We start from the raw sequence: 17500 nt of genomic DNA on the forward strand, positions 1-17500 counted from the left end.
GTTACCGGACGTCTGCAGCCAAATAACACATCTGAGAGTAGAGGGGTCGCTGTCGTTTGCGGTAATTAAGGGCCTTATCTTGTTATTGCCGCTTTCACCACAAACCGACCATCACTTCTGCCCATAAAATGGCCACTGATGGAGGAGAATGGGGTCAGACCCGCAGTGACCTCGCATGGGAAAACTGCAGAAACCAGAGACCGTGGTCACTGACAGACGACTACAGCAAAGATGTCAGTGTGGCTGCAATCACCTCTGGAAAAGGGGCGCTGCGACCCCCAGGGCTGCCATCATCCATCATCCGCTCAGAGGGGTCTGCGAGGGTCCGATGGTCGCTCTCTGGAGGAGGAGGAGGACGGCCCAGACCGCTGTAATCATCTCTGCTCCAGTCTTCTGCGCTCTCACGGGTCCTGGAGGATCGGGGGCCGCGATGGAAGTCGCCTTCTAGGATCGTCACCTGAACAGGTACAGACTCTATCACATGGTCCTTCCTCTGGAGAACTCTGCGCAGTGCTGGGGAGAGAAGAGACAGCCTCCGAGACCGCACCGTATACAGCACACAGCTGGGGAGAGAAGAGACAGCCTCCGAGACCGCACCGTATACAGCACACAGCTGGGGAGAGAAGAGACAGCCTCCGAGACCGCACCGTACACAGAACACAGCTGGGGAGAGAAGAGACAGCCTCCGAGACCGCACCGTATACAGTACACAGCTGGCGAGAGAAGAGACAGCCTCCGAGACCGCACCGTACACAGAACACAGCTGGCGAGAGAAGAGACAGCCTCCGAGACCGCACCGTACACAGAACACAGCTGGGGAGAGAAGAGACAGCCTCCGAGACCGCACCGTACACAGAACACAGCTGGGGAGAGAAGAGACAGCCTCCGAGACCGCACCGTACACAGAACACAGCTGGGGAGAGAAGAGACAGCCTCCGAGACCGCACCGTACACAGAACACAGCTGGGGAGAGAAGAGACAGCCTCCGAGACCGCACCGTACACAGAACACAGCTGGGGAGAGAAGAGACAGCCTCCGAGACCGCACCGTATACAGCACACAGCTGGGGAGAGAAGAGACAGCCTCCGAGACCGCACCGTATACAGCACACAGCTGGGGAGAGAAGAGACAGCCTCCGAGACCGCACCGTACACAGAACACAGCTGGGGAGAGAAGAGACAGCCTCCGAGACCGCACCGTACACAGAACACAGCTGGGGAGAGAAGAGACAGCCTCCGAGACCGCACCGTACACAGAACACAGCTGGGGAGAGAAGAGACAGCCTCCGAGACCGCACCGTATACAGCACACAGCTGGGGAGAGAAGAGACAGCCTCCGAGACCGCACCGTATACAGCACACAGCTGGGGAGGGAAGAGACAGCCTCCGAGACCGCACCGTATACAGCAAACAGCTGGGGAGAGAAGAGACAGCCTCCGAGACCGCACCGTATACAGCACACAGCTGGGGAGAGAAGAGACAGCCTCCGAGACCGCACCGTACACAGAACACAGCTGGGGAGAGAAGAGACAGCCTCCGAGACCACACCGTATACAGAACACAGCTGGGGAGAGAAGAGACAGCCTCCGAGACCGCACCGTACACAGAACACAGCTGGGGAGAGAAGAGACAGCCTCCGAGACCGCACCGTACACAGCACACAGCTGGGGAGAGAAGAGACAGCCTCCGAGACCGCACCGTACACAGAACACAGCTGGGGAGAGAAGAGACAGCCTCCGAGACAGCACCGTATACAACACACAGCTGGGGAGAGAAGAGACAGCCTCCGAGACCGCACCGTATACAGTATACAGCTGGGGAGAGAAGAGACAGCCTCCGAGACCGCACCGTATACAGTACACAGCTGGGGAGAGAAGGGACAGCCTCCGAGACCGCACCGTATACAGTACACAGCTGGGGAGAGAAGGGACAGCCTCCGAGACCGCACCGTATACAGTATACAGCTGGGGAGAGAAGAGAGCCTCCGAGACCGCACCGTATACAGTACACAGCTGGGGAGAGAAGAGACAGCCTCCGAGACCGCACCGTATACAGCACACAGCTGAGGAGAGAAGAGACAGCCTCCGAGACCGCACCGTATACAGTACACAGCTGGGGAGAGAAGAGACAGCCTCCGAGACCGCACCGTATACAGCTGGGGAGAGAAGAGACAGCCTCCGAGACCGCACCGTATACAGTACACAGCTGGGGAGAGAAGAGACAGCCTCCGAGACCGCACCGTATACAGCACACAGCTGGGGAGAGAAGAGACAGCCTCCGAGACCGCACCGTATACAGTACACAGCTGGGGAGAGAAGAGACAGCCTCCGAGACCGCACCGTATACAGCACACAGCTGGGGAGAGAAGAGACAGCCTCCGAGACCGCACCGTACACAGCACACAGCTGGGGAGAGAAGAGACAGCCTCCGAGACCGCACCGTATACAGCACACAGCTGGGGAGAGAAGAGACAGCCTCCGAGACCGCACCGTATACAGTACACAGCTGAGGAGAGAAGAGACAGCCTCCGAGACCGCACCGCACACAGCACACGGCTGGGGAGAGAAGAGACAGCCTCCGAGACCGCACCGTATACAGTACACAGCTGGGGAAAGAAGAGACAGCCTCCGAGACCGCACCATATACAGCTGGGGAGAGAAGAGACAGCCTCCGAGACCGCACTGTACACAGCACACAGCTGGGGAGAGAAGAGACAGCCTCCGAGACCGCACCGTATACAGCACACAGCTGGGGAGAGAAGAGACAGCCTCCGAGACCGCACCGTACACAGAACACAGCTGAGGAGAGAAGAGACAGCCTCCGAGACCGCACCGTATACAGTACACAGCTGGGGAGAGAAGAGACAGCCTCCGAGACCGCACCGTATACAGCACACAGCTGGGGAGAGAAGAGACAGCCTCCGAGACCGCACCGTACACAGCACACGGCTGGGGAGAGAAGAGACAGCCTCCGAGACCGCACCGTATACAGTACACAGCTGGGGAGAGAAGAGACAGCCTCCGAGACCGCACCGTATACAGCTGGGGAGAGAAGAGACAGCCTCCGAGACCGCACCGTATACAGCACACAGCTGGGGAGAGAAGAGACAGCCTGAGACCGCACCGTATACAGCACACAGCTGGGGAGAGAAGAGACAGCCTCCGAGACCGCACCGTACACAGCTGGGGAGAGAAGAGACAGCCTCCGAGACCGCACCGTACACAGCACACAGCTGGGAGAGAAGAGACAGCCTCCGAGACCGCACCGTACACAGCACACGGCTGGGGAGAGAAGAGACAGCCTCCGAGACCGCACCGTACACAGCACACGGCTGGGGAGAGAAGAGACAGCCTCCGAGACCGCACCGTATACAGTACACAGCTGGGGAGAGAAGAGACAGCCTCCGAGACTGCACCGTATACAGCACACAGCTGGGAGAGAAGAGAGCCTCCGAGACCGCACCGTATACAGTACACAGCTGGAGAGAGAAGAGACAGCCTCCGAGACCGCACCGTATACAGTACACAGCTGGGGAGAGAAGAGACAGCCTCCGAGACCGCACCGTATACAGTACACAGCTGGGGAGAGAAGAGACAGCCTCCGAGACCGCACCGTATACAGTACACAGCTGGGGAGAGAAGAGACAGCCTCCGAGACCGCACCGTATACAGTACACAGCTGGGGAGAGAAGAGACAGCCTCCGAGACCGCACCGTATACAGCACACAGCTGGGGAGAGAAGAGACAACCTCCGAGACCGCACCGTACACAGCTGGGGAGAGAAGAGACAGCCTCCGAGACCGCACCGTATACAGCACACAGCTGGGGAGAGAAGAGACAGCCTCTGAGACCGCACCGTATACAGCTGGGGAGAGAAGAGACAGCCTCCGAGACCGCACCGTATACAGCACACAGCTGGGGAGAGAAGAGACAGCCTCCGAGACCGCACCGTATACAGCTGGGGAGAGAAGAGACAGCCTCCGAGACCGCACCGTATACAGCACACAGGTGGGGAGAGAAGAGACAGCCTCCGAGACCGCACCGTACACAGCTGGGGAGAGAAGAGACAGCCTCCGAGACCGCACCGTATACAGCACACAGCTGGGGAGAGAAGAGACAGCCTCCGAGACCGCACCGTATACAGCACACAGCTGGGGAGAGAAGAGACAGCCTCCGAGACCGCACCGTACACAGCTGGGGAGAGAAGAGACAGCCTCCGAGACCGCACCGTATACAGCACACAGCTGGGGAGAGAAGAGACAGCCTCCGAGACCGCACCGTACACAGCTGGGGAGAGAAGAGACAGCCTCCGAGACCGCACCGTATACAGCACACAGCTGGGGAGAGAGGAGACAGCCTCCGAGACCGCACCGTATACAGCACACAGCTGGGGAGAGAAGAGACAGCCTCCGAGACCGCACCGTATACAGCTGGGGAGAGAAGAGACAGCCTCCGAGACCGCACCGTACACAGCTGGGGAGAGAAGAGACAGCCTCCGAGACCGCACCGTACACAGCAGACAGCTGGGGAGAGAGGAGACAGCCTCCGAGACCGCACCGTATACAGCACACAGCTGGGGAGAGAAGAGACAGCCTCCGAGACCGCACCGTATACAGCTGGGGAGAGAAGAGACAGCCTCCGAGACCGCACCGTACACAGCTGGGGAGAGAAGAGACAGCCTCCGAGACCGCACCGTACACAGCTGGGGAGAGAAGAGACAGCCTCCGAGACCGCACCGTATACAGCACACAGCTGGGGAGAGAAGAGACAGCCTCCGAGACCGCACCGTACACAGCACACAGCTGGGGAGAGAAGAGACAGCCTCCGAGACCGCATCGTATACAGTACACAGCTGAGGAGAGAAGAGACAGCCTCCGAGACCGCACCGTATACAGCACACAGCTGGGGAGAGAAGAGACAGCCTCCAAGACCGCACCGTATACAGCACACAGCTGAGGAGAGAAGAGACAGCCTCCGAGACCGCATCGTATACAGCACACACCTGGGGAGAGAAGAGACAGCCTCCAAGACCGCACCGTATACAGCACACAGCTGGGGAGAGAAGAGACAGCCTCCGAGACCGCACCGTACACAGCACACGGCTGGGGAGAGAAGAGACAGCCTCCGAGACCGCACCGTACACAGCTGGGGAGAGAAGAGACAGCCTCCGAGACCGCACCGTACACAGCTGGGGAGAGAAGAGACAGCCTCCGAGACCGCACCGTATACAGCACACAGCTGGGGAGAGAAGAGACAGCCTCCGAGACCGCACCGTATACAGCACACAGCTGGGGAGAGAAGACACAGCCTCCGAGACCGCACCGTATACAGTACACAGCTGAGGAGAGAAGAGACAGCCTCCGAGACCGCACCGCACACAGCACACGGCTGGGGAGAGAAGAGACAGCCTCCGAGACCGCACCGTATACAGTACACAGCTGGGGAAAGAAGAGACAGCCTCCGAGACCGCACCATATACAGCTGGGGAGAGAAGAGACAGCCTCCGAGACCGCACTGTACACAGCACACAGCTGGGGAGAGAAGAGACAGCCTCCGAGACCGCACCGTATACAGCACACAGCTGGGGAGAGAAGAGACAGCCTCCGAGACCGCACCGTATACAGTACACAGCTGGGGAGAGAAGAGACAGCCTCCGAGACCGCACCGTATACAGCACACAGCTGGGGAGAGAAGAGACAGCCTCCGAGACCGCACCGTATACAGTACACAGCTGGGGAGAGAAGAGACAGCCTCCGAGACCGCACCGTATACAGCACACAGCTGGGGAGAGAAGAGACAGCCTCCGAGACCGCACCGTACACAGCACACGGCTGGGGAGAGAAGAGACAGCCTCCGAGACCGCACCGTATACAGTACACAGCTGGGGAGAGAAGAGACAGCCTCCGAGACCGCACCGTATACAGCTGGGGAGAGAAGAGACAGCCTCCGAGACCGCACCGTATACAGCACACAGCTGGGGAGAGAAGAGACAGCCTGAGACCGCACCGTATACAGCACACAGCTGGGGAGAGAAGAGACAGCCTCCGAGACCGCACCGTATACAGTACACAGCTGGGGAGAGAAGAGACAGCCTCCGAGACCGCACCGTACACAGCACACAGCTGGGGAGAGAAGAGACAGCCTCCGAGACCGCACCGTACACAGCACACAGCTGGGAGAGAAGAGACAGCCTCCGAGACCGCACCGTACACAGCACACGGCTGGGGAGAGAAGAGACAGCCTCCGAGACCGCACCGTATACAGCTGGGAGAGAAGAGACAGCCTCCGAGACCGCACCGTACACAGCTGGGGAGAGAAGAGACAGCCTCCGAGACCGCACCGTATACAGCACACAGCTGGGGAGAGAAGAGACAGCCTCCGAGACCGCACCGTATACAGTACACAGCTGGGGAGAGAAGAGACAGCCTCCGAGACCGCACCGTACACAGCACACAGCTGGGGAGAGAAGAGACAGCCTCCGAGACTGCACCGTATACAGCACACAGCTGGGAGAGAAGAGAGCCTCCGAGACCACACCGTATACAGTACACAGCTGGAGAGAGAAGAGACAGCCTCCGAGACCGCACCGTATACAGTACACAGCTGGGGAGAGAAGAGACAGCCTCCGAGACCGCACCGTATACAGTACACAGCTGGGGAGAGAAGAGACAGCCTCCGAGACCGCACCGTATACAGTACACAGCTGGGGAGAGAAGAGACAACCTCCGAGACCGCACCGTATACAGTACACAGCTGGAGAGAGAAGAGACAGCCTCCGAGACCGCACCGTACACAGCTGGGGAGAGAAGAGACAGCCTCCGAGACCGCACCGTATACAGCACACAGCTGGGGAGAGAAGAGACAGCCTCCGAGACCGCACCGTATACAGCACACAGCTGGGGAGAGAAGAGACAGCCTCCGAGACCGCACCGTACACAGCTGGGGAGAGAAGAGACAGCCTCCGAGACCGCACCGTATACAGCACACAGCTGGGAGAGAAGAGACAGCCTCCGAGACCGCACCGTACACAGCACACAGCTGGGGAGAGAGGAGACAGCCTCCGAGACCGCATCGTATACAGCACACAGCTGGGGAGAGAAGAGACAGCCTCCGAGACCGCACCGTATACAGCTGGGGAGAGAAGAGACAGCCTCCGAGACCGCACCGTATACAGCACACAGCTGGGGAGAGAAGAGACAGCCTCCGAGACCGCACCGTATACAGCTGGGGAGAGAAGAGACAGCCTCCGAGACCGCACCATACACAGCTGGGGAGAGAAGAGACAGCCTCCGAGACCGCACCGTATACAGCACACAGCTGGGGAGAGAAGAGACAGCCTCCGAGACCGCACCGTATACAGCACACAGCTGGGGAGAGAAGAGACAGCCTCCGAGACCGCACCGTATACAGCTGGGGAGAGAAGAGACAGCCTCCGAGACCGCACCGTATACAGCACACAGCTGGGGAGAGAAGAGACAGCCTCCGAGACCGCACCGTATACAGCTGGGGAGAGAAGAGACAGCCTCCGAGACCGCACCGTACACAGCTGGGGAGAGAAGAGACAGCCTCCGAGACCGCACCGTACACAGCTGGGGAGAGAAGAGACAGCCTCCGAGACCGCACCGTATACAGCACACAGCTGGGGAGAGAGGAGACAGCCTCCGAGACCGCACCGTATACAGCACACAGCTGGGGAGAGAAGAGACAGCCTCCGAGACCGCACCGTATACAGCTGGGGAGAGAAGAGACAGCCTCCGAGACCGCACCGTATACAGCACACAGCTGGGGAGAGAAGAGACAGCCTCCGAGACCGCACCGTATACAGCTGGGGAGAGAAGAGACAGCCTCCGAGACCGCACCGTACACAGCTGGGGAGAGAAGAGACAGCCTCCGAGACCGCACCGTACACAGCTGGGGAGAGAAGAGACAGCCTCCGAGACCGCACCGTATACAGCACACAGCTGGGGAGAGAAGAGACAGCCTCCGAGACCGCACCGTACACAGCACACAGCTGGGGAGAGAAGAGACAGCCTCCGAGACCGCATCGTATACAGTACACAGCTGAGGAGAGAAGAGACAGCCTCCGAGACCGCACCGTATACAGCACACAGCTGGGGAGAGAAGAGACAGCCTCCAAGACCGCACCGTATACAGCACACAGCTGAGGAGAGAAGAGACAGCCTCCGAGACCGCATCGTATACAGCACACAGCTGGGGAGAGAAGAGACAGCCTCCAAGACCGCACCGTATACAGCACACAGCTGGGGAGAGAAGAGACAGCCTCCGAGACCGCACCGTACACAGCACACGGCTGGGGAGAGAAGAGACAGCCTCCGAGACCGCACCGTACACAGCTGGGGAAAGAAGAGACAGCCTCCGAGACCGCACCGTATACAGCACACAGCTGGGGAGAGAAGAGACAGCCTCCGAGACCGCACCGTACACAGCTGGGGAGAGAAGAGACAGCCTCCGAGACCGCACCGTATACAGCACACAGCTGGGAGAGAAGAGACAGCCTCCGAGACCGCACCGTACACAGCACACAGCTGGGGAGAGAGGAGACAGCCTCCGAGACCGCACCGTATACAGCTGGGGAGAGAAGAGACAGCCTCCGAGACCACACCGTATACAGCACACAGCTGGGGAGAGAAGAGACAGCCTCCGAGACCGCACCGTATACAGCTGGGGAGAGAAGAGACAGCCTCCGAGACCGCACCGTATACAGCACACAGCTGGGGAGAGAAGAGACAGCCTCCGAGACCGCACCGTATACAGCTGGGGAGAGAAGAGACAGCCTCCGAGACCGCACCGTACACAGCTGGGGAGAGAAGAGACAGCCTCCGAGACCGCACCGTATACAGCACACAGCTGGGGAGAGAAGAGACAGCCTCCGAGACCGCACCGTATACAGTACACAGCTGGGGAGAGAAGAGACAGCCTCCGAGACCGCACCGTATACAGTACACAGCTGGGGAGAGAAGAGACAGGCTCCGAGACCGCACCGTACACAGCACACAGCTGGGGAGAGAAGAGACAGCCTCCGAGACCGCACCGTATACAGCACACAGCTGGGGAGAGAAGAGACAGCCTCCGAGACCGCACCGTATACAGTACACAGCTGGGGAGAGAAGAGACAGCCTCCGAGACCGCACCGTATACAGCACACAGCTGGGGAGAGAAGAGACAACCTCCGAGACCGCACCGTATACAGCACACAGCTGGGGAGAGAAGAGACAGCCTCCGAGACCGCACCGTATACAGCACACAGCTGGGGAGAGAAGAGACAGCCTCCGAGACCGCACCGTATACAGCACACAGCTGGGGAGAGAAGAGACGGCCTCCGAGACCGCACCGTATACAGCACACAGCTGGGGAGAGAAGAGACAGCCTCCGAGACCGCACCGTATACAGCACACAGCTGGGGAGAGAAGAGACAGGCTCCGAGACCGCACCGTATACAGCACACAGCTGGGGAGAGAAGAGACGGCCTCCGAGACCGCACCGTATACAGCACACAGCTGGGGAGAGAAGAGACAGCCTCCGAGACCGCACCGTACACAGCACACAGCTGGGGAGAGAAGAGACAGCCTCCGAGACCGCACCGTACACAGCACACAGCTGGGGAGAGAAGAGACAGCCTCCGAGACCGCACCGTATACAGCACACAGCTGGGGAGAGAAGAGACAGCCTCCGAGACCGCACCGTATACAGCACACAGCTGGGGAGAGAAGAGACAGCCTCCGAGACCGCACCGTACACAGCACACAGCTGGGGAGAGAAGAGACAGCCTCCGAGACCGCACCGTATACAGTACACAGCTGGGGAGAGAAGAGACAGCCTCCGAGACCGCACAGTATACAGTACACAGCTGGGGAGAGAAGAGACAGCCTCCGAGACCGCACCGTATACAGTACACAGCTGGGGAGAGAAGAGACAGCCTCCGAGACCGCACTATATACAGTACACAGCTGGGGAGAGAAGAGACAGCCTCCGAGACCGCACCGTATGCAGTACACAGCTGGGGAGAGAAGAGACAGCCTCCGAGACCGCACCGTATACAGTACACAGCTGGGGAGAGAAGAGACAGCCTCCGAGACCGCACCGTATACAGCACACAGCTGGGGAGAGAAGAGACAGCCTCCGAGACCGCACCGTATACAGTACACAGCTGGGGAGAGAAGAGACAGCCTCCGAGACCGCACCGTACACAGCACACAGCTGGGGAGAGAAGAGACAGCCTCCGAGACCGCACCGTATACAGCACACAGCTGGGGAGAGAAGAGACAGCCTCCGAGACCGCACCGTATACAGCTGGGGAGAGAAGAGACAGCCTCCGAGACCGCACCGTATACAGTACACAGCTGACGAGAGAAGAGACAGCCTCCGAGACCGCACCGTATACAGCTGGGGAGAGAAGAGACAGCCTCCGAGACCACACCGTATACAGCACACAGCTGGGGAGAGAAGAGACAGCCTCCGAGACCGCACCATATACAGCACACAGCTGGGGAGAGAAGAGACAGCCTCCGAGACCGCACCGTACACAGTACACAGCTGGGGAGAGAAGAGACAGCCTCCGAGACCGCACCGTATACAGCACACAGCTGGGGAGAGAAGAGACAGCCTCCGAGACCGCACCGTATACAGCACACAGCTGGGGAGAGAAGAGACAGCCTCCGAGACCGCACCGTATACAGTACACAGCTGGGGAGAGAAGAGACAGCCTCCGAGACCGCACCGTATACAGTACACAGCTGGGGAGAGAAGAGACAGCCTCCGAGACCGCACCATATACAGCACACAGCTGGGGAGAGAAGAGACAGCCTCCGAGACCGCACCGTACACAGTACACAGCTGGGGAGAGAAGAGACAGCCTCCGAGACCGCACCGTATACAGCACACAGCTGGGGAGAGAAGAGACAGCCTCCGAGACCGCACCGTATACAGCACACAGCTGGGGAGAGAAGAGACAGCCTCCGAGACCGCACCGTATACAGCACACAGCTGGGGAGAGAAGAGACAGCCTCCGAGACCGCACCGTATACAGTACACAGCTGGGGAGAGAAGAGACAGCCTCCGAGACCGCACCGTATACAGCACACAGCTGGGGAGAGAAGAGAGCCTCCGAGACCGCACCGTATACAGCACACAGCTGGGGAGAGAAGAGACAGCCTCCGAGACCGCACCGTATACAGCACACAGCTGGGGAGAGAAGAGACAGCCTCCGAGACCGCACCGTATACAGCACACAGCTGGGGAGAGAAGAGACAGCCTCCGAGACCGCACCGTATACAGCACACAGCTGGGGAGAGAAGAGACAGCCTCCGAGACCGCACCGTATACAGCACACAGCTGGGGAGAGAAGAGACAGCCTCCGAGACCGCACCATATACAGTACACAGCTGGGGAGAGAAGAGACAGCCTCCGAGACCGCACCGTATACAGTACACAGCTGGGGAGAGAAGAGACAGCCTCCGAGACCGCACCGTATACAGCTGGGGAGAGAAGAGACAGCCTCCGAGACCGCACCATATACAGTACACAGCTGGGGAGAGAGGAGACAGCCTCCGAGACCACACCGTATACAGCTGGGGAGAGAAGAGACAGCCTCCGAGACCGCACCGTATACAGCTGGGGAGAGAAGAGACAGCCTCCGAGACCGCACCGTATACAGCTGGGGAGAGAAGAGACAGCCTCCGAGACCGCACCGTATACAGCACACAGCTGGGGAGAGAAGAGACAGCCTCCGAGACCGCACCATATACAGTACACAGCTGAGGCTGTTCCTCAGGGGGGGTTACATGGGGGCTGCTCCTTGGGGGGGGGGGTTTACATGGGGGCTGCTCCTCGGGGGGTTACATGGGGGCTGTTCCTCGGGGGGGTTACATGGGGGCTGCTCCTCGGGGGGGTTACATGGGGGCTGCTCCTCGGGTCCTCGGGGGGGTTACATGGGGGCTGCTCCTCGGGGGGGTTACATGGGGGCTGCTCCTCGGGGGGGTTACATGGGGGCTGCTCCTCGGGGGGGTTACATGGGGGCTGCTCCTCGGGGGGGTTACATGGGGGCTGCTCCTTGGGGGGGGGGTTACACGGGGGCTGGTCCTCGGAGGGTTACATGGGGGCTGCTCCTCGTGGGGGTTACTTGGGGCTGCTCCTCGGGGGGGGGGGGTTACATGGGGGCTGCTCCTCGGGGGGGGGGGTGTACATGGGGCTGGTCCTCGGGGGTGTTACATGGGGGCTGCTCCTCGGGGGGGGTGTACATGGGGCTGGTCCTCGGAGGGTTACATGGGGGCTGCTCCTCGGGGGGGGTTACATGGGGCTGCTCCTCGGGGGGTTACATGGGTCTGCACTCACCCTCTCGGCTCTGGAAGCGGACGCTGTAGGTGGTCGCACTGATCTCGGTCACTTCGCAGGTTTCTTCTCCTCCTGATTTGCTCTCGGACATGAAATATTTCTTTATCTTCAGGGAGAATTTTGGCAGAGGGTCGGGGAGACTGATGAGCACCTGGTGCCCCCCGACCCTCACTGCGCCCCCCGGGACATGCTGGGCTGAACTGGTTTCCATCTGCCACTGTGGTGAGCGGGAACCAAGAGACCCCTGAGTGCCGTACTGCGCCCCCTCCCCGTACTGCGCCCCCTCCCCGTACTGCGCCCCCTCCCGGTACTGCGCCCCCTCCCGGTACTGCGCCCCCTCCCCGTACTGCGCCCCCTCCCGGTACTGCGCCCCCTCCCCGTACTGCGCCCCCTCCCGGTACTGCGCCCCCTCCCGGTACTGCGCCCCCTCCCGGTACTGCGCCCCCTCCCGGTACTGCTCTTGGGGGAGGTTTATCTGCCCCTTGGAGATCGGCGGCCGCTGCTGTTCCTGCTCTCTGGTGTCAGCCATGTTCCGGCCGCTGCTCCGCGGATTCTTTCACTTTCACTTTTTGAGAAACAGAAACTTATAAACTCACACCCGGAACCAGAGGAGACGCCCGGGAGCACGTGCACTCGGGGGATATAAACGCCCGACACGAGCGGAACCACAGAAGCCCCAGAGCCGGCACACAGCTACAGACTCCCAGCAAGGTATCACCCGGGACAGAGTCTCTATATACCGCCCCCGAGCCCCCCTGTGTACAGTCCTCCGCGTGCGCCCTCCTCGTACGCTCTCCCCCCCCCACCCTCCTCGTACGCTCTCCCCCCCCCCACCCTCCTCGTACGCTCTCCCCCCCCCACCCTCCTCGTACGCTCTCCCCCCCCCACCCTCCTCGTACGCTCTCCCCCCCCACCCTCCTCGTACGCTCTCCCCCCCCCCACCCTCCTCGTACGCTCTCCCCCCCCCACCCTCCTCGTACGCTCTCCCCCCCCACCCTCCTCGTACGCTCTCCCCCCCCCACCCTCCGTACGCTCTCCCCCCCACCCTCCTCGTACGCTCCCCCCCCCACCCTCCTCGTACGCTCCCCCCCGCCCTTCTCGTACGCTCTCCCCCCCGCCCTTCTCGTACGCTCTCCCCCCCCCGCCCTCCTCGTACGCTCTCCCCCCCCCCGCCCTCCTCGTACGCTCTCCCCCCCCCCGCCCTCCTCGTACGCTCTCCCCCCCCCCGCCCTCCTCGTACGCTCTCCCCCGCCCTCCTCGTACGTTCTCTATCCCCCCGCGCCCTCCTCATAGGTTCCCCCCCGCGCCCTCCTCATAGGTTCCCCCCCGCGCCCTCCTCATAGGTTCCCCCCCCGCGCCCTCCTCATAGGTTCCCCCCCCGCGCCCTCCTCATAGGTTCCCCCCCCGCGCCCTCCTCATAGGTTCCCCCCCCCCGCGCCCTCCTCATAGGTTCTCCCCCCGCACCCTCCTTGTATATTTCCCCACCGCGCCCTCCTCGTAGGTTTCCCCCCCGCGCCCTCCTCGTAGGGTTCCCAACCCTGCGCCCTCCTCGTAGGTTCCCCCCCGCGCCCTCCTCGTAGGTTCCCCCCCGCGCCCTCCTCGTAGGTTCCCCCCCCGCGCCCTCCTCGTAGGTTCCCCCCCCCCGCGCCCTCCTCGTAGGTTCCCCCCCCGCGCCCTCCTCGTAGGTTCCCCCCCCGCGCCCTCCTCGTAGGTTCCCCCCCCGCGCCCTCCTCGTAGGTTCCCCCCCCGCGCCCTCCTCGTAGGTTCCCCCCCCGTGCCCTCCTCGTAGGTTCCCCCCCCGTGCCCTCCTCGTAGGTTCCCCCCCCGTGCCCTCCTCGTAGGTTCCCCCCCCGTGCCCTCCTCGTAGGTTCCCCCCCCGCGCCCTCCTCGTAGGTTCCCCCCCCGCGCCCTCCTCGTAGGTTCCCCCCCCGCGCCCTCCTCGTAGGTTCCCCCCCCGCGCCCTCCTCGTAGGTTCCCCCCCCGCGCCCTCCTCGTAGGTTCCCCCCCGCGCCCTCCTCGTAGGTTCTCCCCCCCCCGCGCCCTCCTCGTAGGTTCTCCCCCCCCCGCGCCCTCCTCGTAGGTTCTCCCCCCCCCCCGCGCCCTCCCCGTAGGTTCTCCCCCCCCCCGCGCCCTCCTCGTAGGTTCTCCCCCCCCCCCCCGCGCCCTCCTCGTAGGTTCTCCCCCCCCCCCCCCGCGCCCTCCTCGTAGGTTCTCCCCCCCCCCCCCGCGCCCTCCTCGTAGGTTCTCCCCCCCCCCCCCCCGCGCCCTCCTCGTAGGTTCTCCCCCCCCCGCGCCCTCCTCGTACGTTCTCCCCCCCCGCGCCCTCCTCGTACGTTCTCCCCCCCCGCGCCCTCCTCGTACGTTCTCCCCCCCCGCGCCCTCCTCGTACGTTCTCCCCCCCCGCGCCCTCCTCGTACGTTCCCCCCCCCCGCGCCCTCCTCGTACGTTCTCCCCCCCCGCGCCCTCCTCGTACGTTCTCCCCCCCCGCGCCCTCCTCGTACGTTCTCCCCCCCCCGCGCCCTCCTCGTACGTTCCCCCCCCCCGCGCCCTCCTCGTACGTTCTCCCCCCCCCCCCCGCGCCCTCCTCGTACGTTCTCCCCCCCCGCGCCCTCCTCGTACGTTCTCCCCCCCGCGCCCTCCTCGTACGTTCTCCCCCCCCCGCGCCCTCCTCGTACGTTCTCCCCCCCCCGCGCCCTCCTCGTACGTTCCCCCCCCCCCCCCCCCCCCGCGCCCTCCTCGTACGTTTCACCCCCTGGCCCTCCTCGTGTGCCCCTCGTGTCCTCTGTACACGGTGTATTTTCTAGTCTGGGTGGTCTCCTCCATGAGTCTCTGTTTTCTCTGTAGAAGATGGATGTTGTGCGGAAGGTTACGGTCCCCGCAGACATTTTCCGCGCTCTCCTCCACTGTGAGAGCGATGTGAACGACGTGTTCATCCGGAGATTTCGGTGCACGGCTGAGGTGACCGGACCCAGACTCACGGCCGGTCCTGCTCCCCTCAAGGTGTATGAGAAGCGTCCCCTCCACGGACCCCTGATCAGCGTGTGGAGGGACGACATGACCCGACAAGACAGCGATGTGGTGGTGAACGCAGCTAATGGCCGCTTGGAGCACACGGCAGGGCTGGCGTACGCCCTGGTGGAGGCCGGGGGGCCGCAGATCGTCTGGGATAGTCAGGATCACATTGCTAGGTATGGAGCAGTGAAGACGGGGGACATCGCGGTGACGAGCGCCGGAGCGCTGCCCTGTAAGACCATCGTCCATGCGGTGGGGCCGATCTGGAACACTTGGGCCGCGGAGCAATGTGAGAAGGAGCTGCAGCGCGCCATCCACAACGTGCTGCACTATGTGAGCCGCCACCCCGACCTGCGCTCCGTGGCCATCCCTGCCGTCAGCTCCGGCATCTTTGGATTCCCCCTCGACCTCTGCGCAGACATCATAGTGAAAACCCTTCAGACATTTTGTAGCCATGAGAATAAAGATCTTCTGAGCGAAGTCCGACTGGTGAACAACGATGACAAAACCGTGCAAGCCATGAGGGCAGCGTGCGAGCGGATCCTCGGGAGTAGTGACAGGCTGGCGGCCTCAGCCTCCTCCCTCTCCGCAGCCTCCTCCTCCATCTCCGCAGCCTCCTCCTCCATCTCCTCAGCCTCCTCCATCTCCGCAGCGTCCTCCTCCATCTCCACAGCATCCTCCCACAATGAGCACTGGCAGCATGAGGCGTCGATCGTTATCAATCGTCTGAGCCTTCATCTTAAGATGGGAATGATCGAAGAGCAGAAGGTTGGTGTCTTGTCTTCAAAAAGTGCCAAAATCTAATGAATCCGCTAATCATAGTCCAGCCGCGTGACCTTGGCGTTCCTCGTGTTTGCACATTGATGGGAAAGTTCATGTAAAGTAACAAAAATCTGTTCTATTAATGAGTAACAACAACTTTATGGAAAAAAAACCTAAAATACCAGAAAGATCAAGTCAAAGAAGACACAAAAGAGATACAGGGTGGCATAGTGAGAGGTACAGGGGGATAGTGAGAGGTACAGGGGGATAGTGAGAGGTACAGGGGGGATAGTGAGAGGTACAGGGGGGATAGTGAGAGGTACAGGGGGGATAGTGAGAGGTACAGGGGGGATAGTGAGAGGTACAGGGGGGATAGTGAGAGGTACAGGGGGGATAGTGAGAGGTACAGGGGGGATAGTGAGAGGTACAGGGGGGATAGTGAGAGGTACAGGGGGGATAGTGAGAGGTACAGGGGGGATAGTGAGAGGTACAGGGGGGATAGTGAGAGGTACAGGGGGGATAGTGAGAGGTACAGGGGGGATAGTGAGAGGTACAGGGGGGATAGTGAGAGGTACAGGGGGGATAGTGAGAGAAACAGGGTGGGATAGTGAGAGGTACAGGGGGGATAGTGAGAGGTACAGGGGGGATAGTGAGAGGTACAGGGGGGATAGTGAGAGGTACAGGGGGATAGTGAGAGAAACAGGGTGGGATAGTGAGAGGTACAGGGGGGATAGTGAGAAATAGTGGACTCCGCTCCCTGTGACTTGTGAGGGCCACTCTTCCATGGACGGAGGAGCGGACGCTCGTGTTACTTTATCCGTTTGGCTACTTACGACGTTCTCTTTACTTTTTGTTGCTTGTAAAGTTGCCTGTGATCAGGATTGTGCTCAGTGACTACAGACAGTGTCAGGTCGGTGCCGTTATACTGATTACACTGATACCTGTGATCAGGATTGTGCTCAGTGACTACAGACAGTGTCAGGTCGGTGCCGTTATACTGATTACACTGATACCTGTGATGAGGATTGTGCTCAGTGACTACAGACAGTGTGAGGTCGGTGCCGTTATACTGATTACACTGATACCTGTGATCAGGATTGTGCTCAGTGACTACAGACAGTGTCAGGTCGGTGCCGTTATACTGATTACACTGATACCTGTGATGAGGATTGTGCTCAGTGACTACAGACAGTGTCAGGTCGGTGCCGTTATACTGATTACACTGATACCTGTGATCAGGATTGTGCTCAGTGACTACAGACAGTGTCAGGTCGGTGCCGTTATACTGATTACACTGATACCTGTGATGAGGATTGTGCTCAGTGACTACAGACAGTGTGAGGTCGGTGCCGTTATACTGATTACACTGATACCTGT

General features: G+C 61.0%; 2 protein-coding genes across 2 annotated transcripts in view; one reads left to right on the forward strand and one right to left on the reverse strand.

Moving 5' to 3' along the window:
- The window catches only part of DTX3L (deltex E3 ubiquitin ligase 3L), a 37402-nt gene extending 24396 nt beyond the window's left edge, over nt 1-13006 (reverse strand). Inside the window, exons 1-2 of the mRNA XM_077273376.1 lie at nt 12350-13006; nt 254-513 (exon numbers count right to left, since the gene is read on the reverse strand). Coding sequence (XP_077129491.1) covers nt 254-513; nt 12350-12878 — 789 coding nt within the window. The 5' untranslated portion in view covers nt 12879-13006. The remainder of the gene's footprint in view (nt 1-253; nt 514-12349) is intronic.
- The window catches only part of PARP9 (poly(ADP-ribose) polymerase family member 9), a 52406-nt gene continuing 47840 nt past the window's right edge, over nt 12935-17500 (forward strand). The window contains exons 1-2 of the mRNA XM_077273375.1: nt 12935-13060; nt 15194-16129. Of these exons, the coding sequence (XP_077129490.1) occupies nt 15197-16129 (933 nt within the window). The 5' untranslated portion in view covers nt 12935-13060; nt 15194-15196. The remainder of the gene's footprint in view (nt 13061-15193; nt 16130-17500) is intronic.

The sequence above is a fragment of the Ranitomeya variabilis genome, chromosome 7 (assembly GCF_051348905.1).
Source record: "Ranitomeya variabilis isolate aRanVar5 chromosome 7, aRanVar5.hap1, whole genome shotgun sequence".
Taxonomy (NCBI): Eukaryota; Metazoa; Chordata; class Amphibia; order Anura; family Dendrobatidae; genus Ranitomeya; species Ranitomeya variabilis.